The following is a 17,539-nucleotide window of genomic DNA, read 5'->3' as shown; positions in this document are numbered from 1 at the left end:
TGGCATAAATTGGTTCTCTGACCACTTAAATCTTGCTATTTTAGAAGTTTAAAACATAGACTCTTTACTAAATGGCATATCAATCCAACCTCTAGGTTACTCACAGTCCTATGGTGGTTATGAGAATCAAAAGCAGAGCTCTTATGGCCAGCAATCTTACAATAACCAGGGACAACAAAATACGGAATCATCAGGAGGGTAAGAACAAAAAAAAAGTAATGTGGCTATGTTGGGCAGTGGAATGACACTATGTATTTAAAAGGTTTCACTAACAAAATCTTGGTTCTAATAAGTCCCCTTCCCCCCTTTTAATTTTTTAAACATATTTTTATTTATTATTAGGTAGAGACAGAGAAATTGTGAGGGGAGGGGGAGCCAGAAAGGGAGAAAATTAAAGAGACACCTGTACCCTGCTTTACCACTCATGGAGTTGTCTCCCTGCAGGTGTCGACCAGGGTCTTGAACCTGGGTCCTTGTGCATTGTAATGTGTATGCTTAACCAGGTGTTCCACTGCCTCTCCTTCCACTCCCTTAATTGTTCTAAAGAAAGTTTTGGTGGAGTATGACAATTTGACAGCATTACCATTTGATTTCCTACATTATTTGTAAGATACTTTGCTGTAAATAAACACTTAAATATTGAAAAGAACAATTTTGGGATTTTGCTTTCTTTTATTTTCTCCCACTATGGTTATGGCTGGGGCTCATTGTCTACACAGGACCGCAGCGCTCCCTGGGGCCATTCCCTTCCCAACTTTTCACTCACTTTTTTTCTTTTTATAGAGGAAAAGGGAAAGAGAGAAAGGAGAGACTTGTAGCACTGTCCCACTATCTATGAAGTTTTCCCCTCTGTAGCACATCACATTAGCTCTTCTAGCTTTATTTGCTTTTTTTATTTTATTTTATTCCCTTTATTTATTCCCTTTTGTTGCCCTTGTTGTTTTATTGTTGTAGTTATTATTGTTGTTGTCGTCGTTGTTGTATAGGACAGAGAGAAATGGAGAGAGGAGGGGAAGACAGAGAGGAGGAGAGAAAGATAGACACCTGCAGACCTGCTTCACCGCCTGTGAAGCGACGCCCTTGCAGGTGGGGAGCAGGGGTTTGAACCGGGATCCTTATGCCGGTCCTTGTGCTTTGCGCCACCTGCGCTTAACCCACTATGCTACAGCCCGACTCCCTTTTTTTTTTTTTTTCCTCCAGGGTTATCGCTGGGGCAGTGTGCCTGCATTATGAATCCACTGCTCCTGGAGGCTATTTTTTCCCCCATTTTGTTGCCCTAGTTGTTGTTGTTACTGTTATTATTGTCATTGATGTTGTTGGATAGGACAGAGAAACAGAGAGTGGAGGGGAAGACGGAGGAGAGAAAGACAGGCACCTCCAGGCCTGCCTCACTGCTCATGAGACGACCCGACCCCCCTACAGATGGGGAGCCGGGGGCTTAAACCAGGATCCTTACGCTGGTCCTTGCACTTTGCCCCACGTGCGCTTAACCCGCTGTACTACCACCTGATGCCCTATTTGCTACTTTTAAAAATTAAATTTCATATTTTAGGTTTATTAATTTAGTAATAAGAGAAAACTAGAGCATCTCTGGCATATGCAGTGCTGGGAGTCTAGCATCTGTCATCTACTGTACTACCTCCCAGACCATTAGTTTATTTCATTATATTGCCACCAGGCTTATAGGTGGGTCTTCAGTGCTTACATGACTCCACTGTTCTTGGTGTTCTCCCCCTCTTTTTAAAATTTTTCTAAGAGAGTGAAAGACAGGGAGAAATTGAGATGAAAGACAGACACTGTAGTACTACTCCCATGCTCATGAAGCTTCCCCCCAAAGGTGCTTCCATATGGTGTCCTACGGCTCAAATTTGGGTCCTCATACATGTTAACATGAGAGCTACTGGGTGTACAACCTGTTGACTGTCTATTGATGAGTTTTTAACTTGAGAGTCCTTTCTTGTGTGTCTTTCTTTTTTTTTTTTTTTTGAGACATTAAATTAATAGGAGTGCATATTAATACCATTCCCACCACCAAAGGAGAGTCCTTTCATAAGTACACATTTTTTGATGTGTAATATGTAAATGTAAAGAAAAGGAGATTTGGCTATTTTAAATTGCTGGTTGTATATTGATTGTGCTTTGGAAGGGAATTGGACTTTTTTTTTTTTTTTGGTTGTGATAGAAACAGAAAAATAGGGCTAGACATAGGAAGAGAGAGACACCTAGAGCCTGCTCCACCACTTATGTGGCTTCCTCTTGCAGGTGAGGAATATGTGCTCAAACCCCAATCCTTGTGCTCAGTAATTTGTGAACTTTTCCTATTGTACTACCATCAAGCTTCTCCGTCTTTAATTTTAGACTGTTTTGATCATCTAATGCAGATGTGACTTAAGTTATGACATCTTTTTTGCTTTCTTTTAAAACATTAGAACTAAGAATTCCTTTCAGTTTCCCGTTTTGAGAGCAAGTAGTTAATATGTTGTCCAGAACATACCTAGTATTTTCATTTTGAATTGCCAGAGGTGATAGGAAAGCAATCTCAGTTAAAAATAGTGATATCACAAAACATTAATTTTATTCAAAAAGCTTAAAAAGCCGGAACAATTTATTGCCATTTTTTTCTAAAATGTATTATCACTGGAGATACTTAAAAAATGTGGTAGTTCTAAGAAAATGGTTACAAAAATATGGGATAACATTATTAAAGTTATGTGATCTACAACCTTTCATTTTAGCTATTGAAAGGACTTAGCTCTGTGGCATGTTGAAGAATTGCATATTTTTGTACTTTGGTACCTACTTTTAATTTTTTAAATATTTATATCAGAGCCTTCAGCATGAAAGTTATTTGTATAACCACTATGCTATCTCCCCAAACCCTACTTTTAGTTTTTGTCTTAAGATATGTCTGTCTGTCTGTCTGTCTCAATCAGTCAGCACTTCTTTGCTTTGGCTTATGGTGGTGCCTCAGGCATGAGAAGTTTGTTTTCATAACTGTTACTCCCTTTTTTTTCTACAAGAAGGTGGTAGGAGCCATAGTGTTCTTTCTTTTTTGCTTCTTCCTTTTTTCTTTTCTTTTTGCTTCATTGTAGTTTTCAAAGGTGCATGTGATTTTTTTTTTTTTTTTTCCCCTCATGAGGCATGTCTGATGATAGTTTGAAAGTTCCATTGATGACAAGATTTTGTAAGGTAACAAAAAGATTTTGAGATAAAAGCTAATTCCCATAAGAAAGAATATTAAACATGATTCATGTATGGTAATCATACCTCTTCTGTCTTAGCTTATAGCGCTAAATACATTTCTAGAAATTCTCTTTTGATTTTTGTTTAGCCAAAGTGGGAGAGCGCCTTCATATGACCAGTCAAACTATGGTCAGCAAGATTCGTATAGCCAGCAGTCAGGCTATGATCAGCATCAAGGCTCATATGATGAGCAATCAAATTATAACCAGCATGATTCCTATAATCAAAACCAGCAGTCCTACCATTCACAAAGGGACAATTACAGCCATCACACACAAGGTAAGATAATATGGACTTCTTTTTTTTTTTTAATATTCCCTTTTTTGTTGCCCTTGCTATTTCTATTGTTGTAGTTATTATTGTTGTTATTGATGTGGTTGTTGTTAGGACAGAGAAATGGAGAGAGGAAGGGAAGACGGAGAGGGGGAGAGAAAGATAGATACCTGCAGACTTGCTTCACCGCCTGTGAAGCGACTTCCCCTGCATGTGTGGAGCTGGGGGCTCGTACCGGGATCCTTATGCAGGTCCTTGCACTTTGTGCCACCTGCACGTAGCCCACTGTGCTGCCATCTGACTCCCGATAATAGGGACTTCTTTGGTTGTTTCAATCATTGATGATTTGACAGTGCTGCTATTAACACTTTTTTGGAGTAGTATTGGTATACTTGATTTGGGGGGAAATTATGATCCTATTTGTTTGTCTTACTGAACCTCTTATAAAAAAGACCAATTGCTCCTGGAAGGTGGCACAGTGGCTAAAGCACTGGACTTAAGTTTGAGCCTTGAGTTCTCTGGCATTTCATGTGCTTAAGTAATGCTTTCATTCTCTGTCACAAACCAAACCGAAGTCATTCTTTCTTCTTGATTTCCATAGCACTTTGTACATGCCACTGATATTTACTTTTCTGTACCTTAGAAGTGAATGCTTCAAGGATAAAGGTCTTATTTTATTAATCTTTGTACCTCGTTGCCAGTTACAGGATTTGGTTCATATTTTAATCACCAGGGTGCAGAGCTGGCACTACAAATTTACTGCTATCCATTGCTATTTTTTTTTCTTCTCTCTGTTTTATTTGATAGGACAGAGAAATTGAATTGAGGGGGTGGGGGGGAGCCAGACAGATATCTATCTGTAGACCTATATCACCACTCGTGAAGTGTCCCTCTTGCAGGTGGGGGTGGGGACAGTGTATGTGTTCATATGGGTGCTCCACTTCTTGACCCACAATTCTAGGAAGGTTTTATTTATTTATTTTTTATATTTTCCCTCTATGGCTTTTGCTGGGGCTTGGTGCCCGTACTACAAATCCGCTGCTCCTGGAGGCCATTTTTCCATTTTGTTGTCCTTGTTATAGCTGTTGTTGATGGATAGGACAGAGAAATTGAGAGAGGAGGGGAAGACAGAGAGGGAGAGACAGACACCTGCAGATCTGCTTCACTGCTTGTGAAGTGACCCCCCCCTGCAGGTGGGGAGTCAGGAGGTTCAAACCAGAATCCTCGTGCTGTTCCTTGCACTTTGCACCATGGTGCTTAACCCGATGTGCTGCCACCCAGCCTCCCTCTAGGAAGTTTTATGACTTGTATTTGAATTTAAAAATTTTTAAATTATATTTATTTATTGGATAGAGACATCTAGAAATCGAGAGGGAAAGGGGGATAGAGAGGAAGAGGGACAGAGAGAGACCTGCAGCACTGCTTCACCACTTGTGAAGCTGTCCCCTTGCAGATGGGGACCGGAGACTCGAACCTGGGTCCTTGCACATTGTAGCATACCATGTGCGCCACCATCCAGCCCCTGTATTTGAATTTTGTGTATATGTACCCTTTTCTGAAGAATATATATAGTCTAAAGAGCTATTTAAGATTATGTTATGGAGAAGCTTTGTTTGAAATGACAGTAATCATTTATGTATATGTTCTCTCTTTTGTAGATGACCGTCGTGATGTGAGTAGGTATGGAGAAGATAATAGAGGATATGGCGGGTCACAGGGAGGAGGTAGAGGGCGTGGGGGATATGACAAGGATGGAAGAGGTCCTATGACGGGATCAAGGTAAGTATTTAGGTACAAATCTTTATCTTATTACTCATTTAAATTTTTTAATTTTTGATGTTAACTTTGCTGACTTGATTCTGGCATGTAGTTAAGAGATTTAAAAATAGAGATTATGTTGTAGAGAAGAGGCAGAAAGTCAAATTTTATTTTTAATTTTAAGTTGTTAAAAAAATTACCTTTGAATAGGCTAAGTTAGTGGTTAGTTTGTGGTATGTATTAGACATCACTTGAATAAAGTCCCCTTCTATGCTTGTGGTTTAAACCACTTTACTATGCGTTTCCTCCCAGAGTTAATAGGATCTAAACTCCTTTAAAAGATGACTCTGGTAAATACAAGTGTTTTATATATTTAAAAAAAAAAAAAAGGTAAGTTAATTCTAGATTGGAGGACAAAGAGGCTATTCCTTAGTCTTGAATTCCTTTGAGAAGGGGGTAAATTAAGAGGCAGGAGGAGAGTATAAAGGTAGGTTTGGTTGTTAGAAAAAAAATTTATACTATATTTCCCCTTTTAAATAATTAACTGAAGTAGTTAATGTGAATCATACACTATTGTGTATTTTGTCTAGACTAAGCTGTAAAAAGAGAATTACTTTACATTTAGCTTTTCTTTCTCCCTTACTGGTACTATTAAGTTTTGTTACTATAGGGTATTTTATGAAAGCTGATTTTAAAGTTACTTTAAAATGTACTTGTAAAACTACCACTTTGCCCTAAAACAAATGGCATAGCTGACATTTATTATCCTCAGATGAAATTTGTAGTTGTGAAATCATAAGCTTAAAAGATAGTTTGTGTTCCTTGGCAGCTGAAATTGTCAGTTAGCTATTAATTGAGTCTTAATAATATAACCGTGACAGTTCACTCTCTAGTGTCCTTAGGGATCAAGTGTCTCCTGAGGTGATCTGAGAAACAAAACCAGCTACATACAGCACTGTTATATTTTTAAGTAAATCAAGAATTAGATCTCACTGATTTATATTTCTTACAATGTAGCATACACTACTTTGATATAATGGTAAAAGAAAAGGTTAAGCAAATTCCATCAACTTTTCTAAGATTTGAGCACTAAAAATCTTTTGACTGATAGCCAAAGTCAATTTACCAAGGTGAAATAAATACATAGTTCATTATCAAAAAACAGTATGCTATCATGTGTGGCAATAAATTAACAGTGATGCTTGTTCTCTACTTAATCATCTCCCTTCTACCTCAAACAGATTCCCAAATAAGGTAATCAGTAGGTATATTAACTTTGCCAGTTAATATATTTTAATATTTGGTTGCCTTGGAATGTTACATATTTTATATTAATTTCAATATTTTTTTATAACTAACCTCTATCCTAATATTGGGTTGCTGGTAAAATCATGACACATTTTTACATATAAAAACAAATAATATGTCATGACTTTTCCAACAATCCAGTAGGTTATCTGTTAAACTAGAATAGTGACTAATAGTTGTAGAATTTCACCTCTCAGGAGGAAGGGAGGTGGTTCTTTAAAAAGATTTTATCATTTTTGACAGATAATTCATCTTAGACTTAGAATTGAAAGAACACTAAATGATCCTTCTGGTAAAGGATACTAAACATTTTGGGAGTTCTATTTTTTTCCCCTTGTTTTCATTTTTTATTTGTGATTAATAGTAGGTTACAAGTGGGAGTTTGTTTTTAAGTACCTTGATGACCATGGCAATATATCTCAGTGTACATTTTGGCCTAGAAACTGAATCATGAACTGTTTTTTACCAGAGCACTGTTCGGCTATGGCTTGTGGTGGTGTGGGGGATTGAACCTGGGTCTTAAGAGCCTCAGGCATAAAAGTCTCTTTGAATAACCATTATGCTTTACCCCCACCCATGAACTGTGTTTTTTATTTTCAAGTCTTTTCATATAACCTTAGAACTTCTTTAAATAAAATCTTATGCAGAAGCCCACTTTATATCAGGTCTAAGTGATGATGATATGGTTTAGATTAGTGTAGGGTTAAGGTATGGGTGTAACTCAACTCCTGTTTCTACTCTTCCTGCTCTACTTACCCCAACAAAGAGGTAAATTATTGGTGAAAGGCTGTTTTTAGAAATCTTTGTGGATGATCTATTCTGTTGGCCTGGCAAACTTCTCATGTGAAAGGCCATATGGTAAATAATTTGGAGTTCATAAGCCATAGGGTTTCAGCTGTAAAACTACTCAACTTTGTCCTTACAGTATGAAAGCAGCTATATATACTATTATAAATGAATAAATATGGTTGTATTTCCAATTATACTTCATTAATGAATAATGAAATTAGAAGTTTATGTAATTTTTCTGTGCTACAATATTTTGCTCAAGTTTTACTTTTTTAGTTTATATGAGTTAAGTGTTGAATACCCAGTTTTAGGATTTTCTTTTAAGTATCAAAGTACCCATTTCTTATTAGTCTTTGTCCATGCTCCATTTGTGATTCTGATAATTTTACTTAAAGAGTAGTCAGGTTGAAAATGTAATCCTTAAAAAAAAAAAAGAAAGAAAAAAAGAAAATGTGATCTTTGGGTGGGGGTAGATAGCATAATGGTTCTGAAGTTCCAGGCTCAATCCCCCACACCATCATAAGCCAGATCTGAGCAGTGCTCTGGTTAAAAAAAAAAAAAAAAGTAAAAAGTGATCCTGTTGGTACCCTTTGAAAAAGCGAACTTATGGATGAGGGAGGGCTGTGTGTTTATGGGATATTCTTGGATTCATAGTCTGTATGATTGTTTGGCTAGGGGAAGAATTCAGGCCAAAAGTTGTCTGATTATTAACTACAGAAGAAAAATATTTGAATATTATAGGAACTATGGGAAGCAATGTTTTCTTTGGAAAAGTAGTTGAAGTAAAAAATGATTGACTTTCTAATTACTATCTAAAATTGGTCGCTGGACTGGATGTTTAAGGTCATAACTATTGTTTTTAAAATGTGATGAAAGCCTTACCAGAGTCTCACTAAATTAAGTAGCTGTCTATTTCTTTACTATATTAAGCTTACGCACTGAAGCGTTGTCAGTGTGTCAGCAAAGCTGTTTCAGACTATCTCAAGCATCAAAAGAAAGGCTTTTTTTTTTAAATTAAGATTTAATTTATTAATGAGAAAGGAGAGAAGAAGGAACCAGACATTAGTACATGTGTTGTTGGGGATTGAATTTGGGATAAAGCCTGAGAGTCCAATGCTTTATCCATATCCACTGACTCTGCCACTTCCTGAACCACAGTCTTTTTTTTTTTTCCACATTGGAGCACTGCTCAGCTCTGGCTTATGGTTGTGCTGGGACTGAACCTGGGACTTCAGAGCCTCAGGCATGAGAGTCTCGTAATTATGCTAACCCCACTCGCTTTAAAAAAAGTTATCTTGAATTTCGAGTTTATTTTATTTTTTAAAATATTTATTTATTCCCTTTTGTTGCCCTTGTTTTATTGTTAATAGTTATTTTTGTTGTTGTTGTTGGACAGGACAGAGAAATGGAGAGAGGAGGGGAAGACAAGAGAGGGAGAAAGACACCTGCAGACCTGCTTCACCACTTGTGAAGTGACTCTTGCAGGTGGGGATCCAGGGGCTCGGACTGGGATCCTTGCACCTTGAGCCACGTGCGCTTAACCTACTGTGCTACCGCCTGACTCCGAGTTTATTTTTATATGAGTGTTTTGAGTGACTCCTTTGTAATTATACATATGCATTTATATAAAACAGTGCTGCCCAGTAGAAATATATGTCAAATTTTTTAGTAGTCACATTAAAAGATAATGAACAAGTAAAACTTAAATTTGTCTGTAAATATTATCTAGTGTATTTTTTTCCTAAAATATTTTATTATGCAGTCAGTATAAAATTAGTGTGATGTATGCATTTTTTAAAAAGGCTTGACAGCTTTCTCTTTTTTTATTGTCATCAGAGCTATTGCTGGAGCAATGGATTCACCACTCCCAGTGGCTGTTTTTCCCCATTTTTTTCCTTCCTTTTGTTAGTAGGAACAAACATTGAGATGAAAGGGGGAGTTAGAAAGAGAGAGACACTTGCAGCACTGTTTCAGAACTTGTGAAGCTTCTTGTAGGTGGAGAACTGGCTTAAACCCAAGTTCTTGCATATGGTAATATGTATGCCCTTCTGGGTACACCTGTATGCCCTTCTGGGTACACCAGCATGTGGTTCCACATTCTGTTTTTTTACTAGGACTTTAAAATTTACTTTGTGGGGGGTCAGGCAGTAGCGCAGCGGGTTAAGTGCACATGGTACAAAGTGCAAGAACTGGCTCAAGGATCCTAGTTCAAGCCCTCAGCTCCCCACCTGGATGGGGGTCGCTTCACAGGTGGTAAAGCAGGTTTGCAGGTGTCTTTCTTTCTCTCCCCCCTCTGTCTTTCCTTCCTCTCTTGACTTCTCTCTGTTCTATCCAACAACAGCAGTGACAATAACAAGAAGGGCAACAAAATAGGAAAAATGGCGTCCTGGAGCAGTGGGTTTATAGTGCAGTCACCGAGCCCCCCAATGACCCTAGAAGCAAAAAAAAAAAAATGTGTTTTACATTTAGAGATAGCTCAGTTTAGATAATCCATATTTTATATGATAAGTCACCACATATGACTAATGAATATTGTAGACAGTGTCTTTTTTTTTTTTTTTTCCTTTTAGGACTCACATTTATTTATTACTACAAGGTTGTAAGATATAATGTATCCACACCACACACACCCCCAAAATTCTATATTAGAATGATAATGTCCTGACTTCTTGAAGTACTGGTAAATGTTGACTCCAGAAAGCCATTTTAACATACATGTGGGAGGAAATAAAGAGTACAGCTGGTTTTGAGAATACTGCTAATTAATTAATTAATGCATTATATTGAAATTAATATCAGTCTTCCTTACACTACAAAAACTTTCTGGATTTACTGTTATCAAACCCAAATATACCACAGTTCTTAAAAAATTAAAATTTTTTTCACTTTTAAAATTAATTTTCTGTCTAGGTACTATATTTTCTGAGAATAAAGATTCTTGCATTTTTGTTGTACTACTTGACAATTTTAGTTCTTTGACTAGGAAGAGATCCCCCCCAAGGTTATCACTGGGGCTCATACCTGCACTATAAATCCATTGCTCCTGTGACCATTTTCCCCCCCATTTGATAGGATAGAGAGTAATTGAGAGAAGAGGGGATGATAGAGGGAGAGAGAAAGACACCTGCAGACCTGCTTCACTGCTTGTGAAATGGCCCCCCTGCAGGTGGGGAACAGGGGACTCGTACCAAGATCCTTGTGCTTCATACTATCTGCACTTAACCTGATATGCCACCACCTGGCCCCTAGATTTTGCTTTTTTTGTTTTAATTAAAGATGGGGGGGGGGTCGGGTGGTTGCGCAGTGGGTTAAGCACATGTGGCGCAAAGCGCAGGGACCGGCGTAAGGATCCCGGTTCGAGCCCCCGGCTCCCCACCTGCAGGGGAGTCGCTTCACAGGCGGTGAAGCAGGTCTGCAGGTGTCTATCTTTCTCTCCCCTTCTCTGTCTTCCCCTCCTCTCTCCATTTCTCTCTGTCCTATCCAACAACAAATTGCGTCAACAAGGGCAATAATAATAGCCACAACAAAGCTACAACAAGGGCAACAAAAGGGGGGAAAAATGGCCTCCAGGAGCGGTGGATTCATGGTGCAGGCACCGAGCCCAGCAATAACCCTGGAGGAAAAAAAAAAAAAAAGATTGGGAATAGATGGGGCTGGGGAGTAGTGCAGCGGGGTAAGTGCACATGGCACGAAGCACAAGGACTGTTATAAGGATCCTGATTCGAGCCCCCGGCTCCCCACTTGCAGGAGGGTCGCTTCACAGGTGGTGAAGCACGTCTGCAGGTGTCTGTCTTTTTCTCCCCCTCTGCCTTCCCCTCCTCTAAAGAAAAAAAAAATACTGGGAATAGAGAATTTGTCAAAGAGCATTTTCTCTACAATCATCAGATTAGATCTGCCTTTTCCCTTTCAATATGTAATGCTGTAACAGTGAGCATCCTTAGAGACTACACTAGGGTAGCTGTATCTATATGCTTTTGAATTTAGGGCAAACATTTCTCTGTTTGAATTGAATGTTTGCAATTGGTTTTCTGTGCAGTGGGCAGGATCTCTTGTATAAGTCTCCTTCTTGGAGAAAGACAATTTTGTTGTGGCAACATTGGATTAATAGATGCTTATGTACCTTTGTGTTTAATTATTGAGACCATAGCTTGTGTATAGGAAAGGGACTTAGAATTTTACTCAAGGTTTGAAAAGGTCCGTCCCCCCTGCCGCCATGTGTGAGGCCTCATGTGTTTGTGATGCTGTTGCTTCCAGACCAACTCCCCCCTCCTGCATTTTAAAAATTTCGGATAGAGTGAGGAGTGGGAGAAAAACTACAGTACCAATCATAATCCATGGACTTCCTCTGAGTATAGTGGTATACTTACTCATGTGGTGCCAGAACTAAGATCTGGAACTTTGCTCATGAAAAGGTGGAGAATGCACTCTACCCAGTGAGCTATCTCCTGGCCTCAGAAAGAGTGGTTTTAATTTTGCAGTGGATTACTTTTTTATTCAAATAGAGGGAGGAGGGAGTGTGACAGTAGCATTGGAGCTTTCAGTGCTGTCATGGCACTTCCCATTTGGTGTTTAGGTTCAAACCTGGACTGGCATGACAAGGAATGCCCCTTACCCACTGAGTTCTTCCTCTTATCTGAAAAAGATTCCCACCTATAGCCCTATCTTTGGACTGTTTTCAATGTTTACTTGTGGTTTGTTTATATTGCTTATTATTTCATAATTAGAGATTACAACTAATTAATATCAAATTTCTAATAAGGGAACAGAAAAATGGTTGAATTATTTGAACTTGAAAGAAAACTACACAAGGAATCATAGGCTATCTAGATCTGTGCTTTTTAAAAAGTTTTAAAATTCTGATTTTAAATCAGGTCTGAAATGAGGCCTGAGATCCTGCTTTCTGTAATTTTTTTTTTTTTTTTTTGGCTTGGTGCCTGCACCACAATTCTATAGCTTCTTACGGCCCATTTTCCCCTTCTTAGAGCAGGACGGGGGTAGATAGCATATGCAAAGAGACTGTTATACCTGAGGCTCTGAAGTCCCAGGTTCAATCCCCCATACTACAATAAGCCAGAGCTGAGCAGTGCTCTGATAGAAGCCATGAGAGTGAGTGAGTGAGCAGGGGAGAGGGGATAGAGACACTGGTAGCATGGTTTCACCACTTGTGAAGTGTCCCTCTACTCCTCTCACAGGTGGGGACCAGGACTTGAACCTGAGTTCTTAGTATAGTAATGTGTGTGCTATATCAGGCATGCCATCGATTGCCCCCTTTATATTCTTAGACTTTGCCCATTTTTACCAGAGCACTGCTTAGCTTTGCTTGGTGGTGCTGAGGATTGAATCTGGAACTTGAAAGCCTCAGGTATGAAAGTCTTGCAAGACCATTATTCTATCTCTCCAATCTTTTTAGAAAGTATTTATTTATTCATGAGAAAGATAGGAGGAGAAAGAACCAGACATTACTCTGGTAACGTGCTGCCAGGGATTGAACTCAGGACCTCATGCTTGAGAGTCTGATGCTTTATCTACTGTACCACCTCCTGGACCACTTTTTTTAAATAGAAAAAGGAGAGAGAACCAGGGTATCACTCGGTCTCTTGTAATACTGGAAATCAAACTCAGGGATCTCATGCTTGAGAGTACAATACTTTACCCATTGTGCCACCACATGGGCTCTCTTATTCAGTGTTCTTTTTCCAAGAGAAAAACATTTTCTTAAATTTTGAATAGAGACAGATTCAGAGGAAATAGGGATACAGAGAGGGAGAGAGACAGAGACACCTGCAGCAGTGTTTCATCATTTGGGAAGTTTTCTTTTTGCAGATGAGGACTGGGGGCTTGAACTGGGGCCCTTGTGCACTGTAGTCTACGTAAACCAGGTGTACCACCACTTAGTCCCTTTGTTGAACATTTTAAGACTTGTGATAAATAAGCCTATAGTCTTGAGTTTGAAGGCTGTTTGAAATACACTATGACATTTCTATATTTATGCCCATTGTGTTGAAATCTCAAGTAGTTGTACTCTCAAAGGAAAAGTTCAATAAAGACGGTTTAAATTTTGAAGTCATATAAAATAGGAAAGCATAAACCTATTCAAATGTCATTTTTTTTTTTTTTTTGCCTCCAGGGTTATTGCTAGGACTCAGTGCCAGCACTGCGAATCCACTGCTCCTGGAGGCTATTTTTTTCCCCCCATTTTTGTTGCCCTGTTGCTCTTGTTGTTGTTATTATTGTTAGCGTTGTTATTACTGCAGTTGTTGGATAGGACAGAGAGAAATGGAGAGAGGAGGGGAAGACAGAGGGGGAAGGAAAGATAGACACCAGCAGATTTGCTTACTGCCTGTGAAGCGATTCCCCTGCAGGTGGGGAACCGGGGGCTTGAACTTGGATCCTTATGCCAGCTTTTGTACTACGTGCGCTTAACCCACTGCGCTACTGCCCGACTCCCCAAATATCATTTGTTTTCTATTCCTTTTATTTTGTAGGACTTTTTGCCAATTGTTCCCAATTGTTATTTTACTAGTCAGAATAGAAATTGTAGCAATTAGCTGATCTGTGAGATTGCATATTTTCTCTCAACTATGGACAGATAAACAATTTTGTACTTGGTTAAGATGATAGCAAAATAAATATCTTTTAGCTTTTATGGAAATTTTCTTTGTCTTTTTGATAGAAGTTTTTCTGTTTCAAAGTTTCTCTTTATTCTGAGAATGTCAGTCTCCTGACATGAGAATGTAGGTTTAATATTTCCACTAGGACTGACAAGATACTTTACTGGGTAGAGTGCTTTACATTGCCATATGTTTGAGCACTGGCATCATATTGGAAGTATTATGACAATGGAGGAAACTTGAGTGCTTTGGTACCTCTTGGCGTGTCTAAATGAAAATGTGGTCCAGAGTGGTAAAGTTGTGCATGGGCAAGGTTCTGGTTATAGGTATATATTCATAAGTTCTTTCCTCATCATTTTTTGGCATTCTGATGATCATCTTTGAAGAAACCTAAGCTATCTTGGTTTCTAATGATTAGATTTTTAGCAGTTTAGTTACAAGAACTTTGTTGACTTAAAGTTGAGCAGCACTACACAGGTCATCTAAAAGTAAATTAAAAATACATGTGTCTAATTAAACTGGTTGCAAGTAAAAAAATTTTTAATATCAGCTGGTATAGACTTTTTCCTTTAATCTTTTTTTCCCCTTTTGTTGCCCTTGTCGTTTTATCGTTGTTGTGGCTATTATTGTTATTGATGTCATTGTTGTTGGATAGGACAGAGAGATATGGAGAGAGGAGGGGAAGACAGGGGGAAAGATAGACACCTGCAGACCTGTTTCACCACCTGTGAAGCGACTCCCCTGCAGGTGGGAGCTGGGTGCTCGAACCGGGATCCTTACACCACTCCTTGTGCTTTGCGCCACCTGCGCTTAACCCACTACACTACCGCCCGACTCCCCAGGTAAAGACTTTTCTTAAGATGAATTTGCTACTTTAAAAAATTTGTTAGAGTGGGGTAGTTGAGAGTAAGAACAAGAGCATCAAGTCTGTCATATATGATGCTGAAGATCAAATCGGACCTTGTGCTTGAGAGCCCAGCACTTTATTCACTGTACCACCTCCTGGGTTGCACTTCTAAGTAGTTCAGAGATGTTAGTATATTGAACTAGTTTTTTGGTTCTGTTAGGAAAAGATTGATTGTGATGTATATCACCATCTGAAAACTTAATTGTTTCTATTCCATTCTAGCATATGGATTTAGAGGATAGTTTAATCCAGAGAAACAGAATTAGAACATAGGGATATTTAATTTTATTTATGTATTTTTGGCCTCTGGGGCTTCATAGTTGCACATGATTTTATTGCTCCTAGTAGTGTTTTGTTTTCTTTTTTCCCAGAGAGGGAGGGAGGCAGGGATCGGGAGAGAGACACACACACACCATAGAACTACTGTACCACTTGTGAGACTTCCTTCTTATATGATGCTCCTGTGTGGTAACTAAGGATTCAAACCTGGATCCTCACCTGTGGTAATTGGGTAGTCTATTAGGTGAACCTTCTCTTGGTCCCGTTGACTCATCTGTTGAAGCGATTTGCTAATAAAGTCAGCTGCAATATCAGACCACTGCATTCTGTTTTTGGTAATTATCTACAAAACATTTAAAGACATACTCCAGGGAGTTGAGTAGTAGAGCACCAGGTTAAGTGCACATAGTACAAAGTGCAGAGACCTGGGCAAGGATCCTGGTTCCAGGGGGGTTGCCTCATGAGTGGTGAAACACGTCTACAGTTGTCTGTCTCTTCCCTTCTTTTTCTTCCCCTTCCATCTCATTTTCTCTCTGTCTACCCAGTAAAAATGGGAGGAAAAAATAGCCACCAGGAGCAGTGAATTCATAGTGCAGGCACCTAGTCTCAGCAATAGCCCTGGAGGCAAAAAAAGGACTTCATATGAAATAGAGGGAGTTTCACATAAGGGGAAACCAGAACACCACTTTGGTACATGAGGCGCTAGGAATTTAACTGAATAGGATGGCAATTTTAACTTACTTTCCATGCTCATTTTATCAGACTTTTAAATGACTTGAAATTTTAAAACTGCTTTCATTCAGGCTTATTTTTGTTCTTTATTTCAGTCTCACTTTTTTCTCATCTCATAAAATTCACTATTTGGTTTCATAATAGACTGTGATACTCAAAATTATTCCTGCTAAAAGTCTTAAATCTTGATTTATATATTGTTCTTCTAATCTCCCTTCTTTTTCTCAAATTGAAAAAATACTTCCCCTGGGAAGAATGTTCTGGTTCAACATTCTTCATATTCTGCTAAGTTATGAATTGAATGGTAACCCTTTAGCTTGGGTTTGTGAAGATTTTAAAATGAATATATTATATATGTTCTCTAATAAGCTCCAGGCACCCTTCTGGAAGTATATCCCTGGGATAACACTTAGAAGAAAACACTAGTTTGAAAAACCTATGAAATGGAATTTACTGGCAAGTTAGAGGTGCTACTATTTTTCTAGGTGCTCTACTTGTGAGTTAAGTGTAGATTGAGCCCAGGGCTCAGCACATTAGAGACTTAAGGAAGAAATCATTTCTTCAATTTTTCCTCTGCAGTGGTGGTGACCGCGGTGGCTTCAAAAATTTTGGTGGTAAGTCCTGAGTATCCCAAAATGTTTCAGTGGAAATGCTATATAAATCTAAAAAGCCACCAATATCCCGAAGACGCAGTCTAAGCCCTTTCTTATGTTGTTGAGGCTGGTGTGTGTTATGTGCTTTAAAAGGATACACAGTATGTACATACACATGTATGTGTCAGAGAAACAGAGTTAAAGTTCATCTCAGTTAGTTCAATGGATTTCCACACAGTGAGTTTGCATGAAAGAGTCTGTGGTGACCACTGAATGGGACCTTCACTGGATTTTGACAGTACAATTTTAATAAAGGTAGTTGACATGGTGTTTTTAAATTATTAGGGGTTTCCAGTCAGCCTTCACAACCAGAGCTTAACAAAAGAGACTCCAATCAGCCTTCACAATCAGAACTTAAAACTAAAGTGATACTATCATAATGCCAAAGTGGCAAATGCTGTCTAGGACAAGTTAAGGAAATGTTGACATTCATCTTGATTCTTAAAACTTAAAATTTTTAGTTTATTTAGTTACCTTGTAAATCTGTGATGGTTGACTTTCAAGAATTTTGGGAGTACTGACTTACATGCTTTGGTTATTACATTGTACAAATTATTTCTAATGAGTTGCCTTAAATAGTTTTTTGTTTTCTTTCCCCTTAGGTCACAGGGATTTTGGACCCAGACCAGATGCTGGTAAGGTTTATAATAACTTGTGATTTTGCCATTAAAAGAATGTTAGTTTTTGTTCTTTTTTTTTTTTTTAAAGATTTAAAAAAATTCTCATTTGCTGCCCTTGTTTTATTATTGTAGTTATTATTAATTGTTGTTATTGATGTCATCGTCGTTGGGTAGGACAGAGAGAAATGGAGAGAGGCAGAGAGAAAGATAGATACCTGCAGACCTGCTTCACCACTTGTGAAGTGACTCCCCTGCAGGTGGGGAGCCGGGTGCTCGAACCGGTTTCTTTATACGTGGTCCTTGTGCTTTGCATCATCATTTCTACTTGACTCGCTGAGCTACTGCCCGACTCCCCAGAATGTTAGT

General features: G+C 38.6%; 1 protein-coding gene across 2 annotated transcripts in view; it reads left to right on the top strand.

The window, feature by feature from the left end:
- The window catches only part of TAF15 (TATA-box binding protein associated factor 15), a 46,984-nt gene that overhangs the window by 13,826 nt on the left and 15,619 nt on the right, over nt 1–17,539 (top strand). The window contains exons 5-9 of one of the 2 annotated variants that reach the window (XM_060203940.1): nt 96–198; nt 3,332–3,522; nt 5,175–5,196; nt 16,480–16,514; nt 17,156–17,188. In XM_060203940.1, coding sequence (XP_060059923.1) covers nt 96–198; nt 3,332–3,522; nt 5,175–5,196; nt 16,480–16,514; nt 17,156–17,188 — 384 coding nt within the window. Of the gene's footprint in view, nt 1–95; nt 199–3,331; nt 3,523–5,174; nt 5,296–16,479; nt 16,515–17,155; nt 17,189–17,539 lie in introns of both variants that reach the window. The other variant, XM_007516985.3, reaches the window with a different exon arrangement.

This window comes from Erinaceus europaeus, chromosome 12 (assembly GCF_950295315.1).
Source record: "Erinaceus europaeus chromosome 12, mEriEur2.1, whole genome shotgun sequence".
NCBI classification, from domain to species: domain Eukaryota; kingdom Metazoa; phylum Chordata; class Mammalia; order Eulipotyphla; family Erinaceidae; genus Erinaceus; species Erinaceus europaeus.
This window is presented reverse-complemented; position numbering and strand designations above follow the sequence as displayed.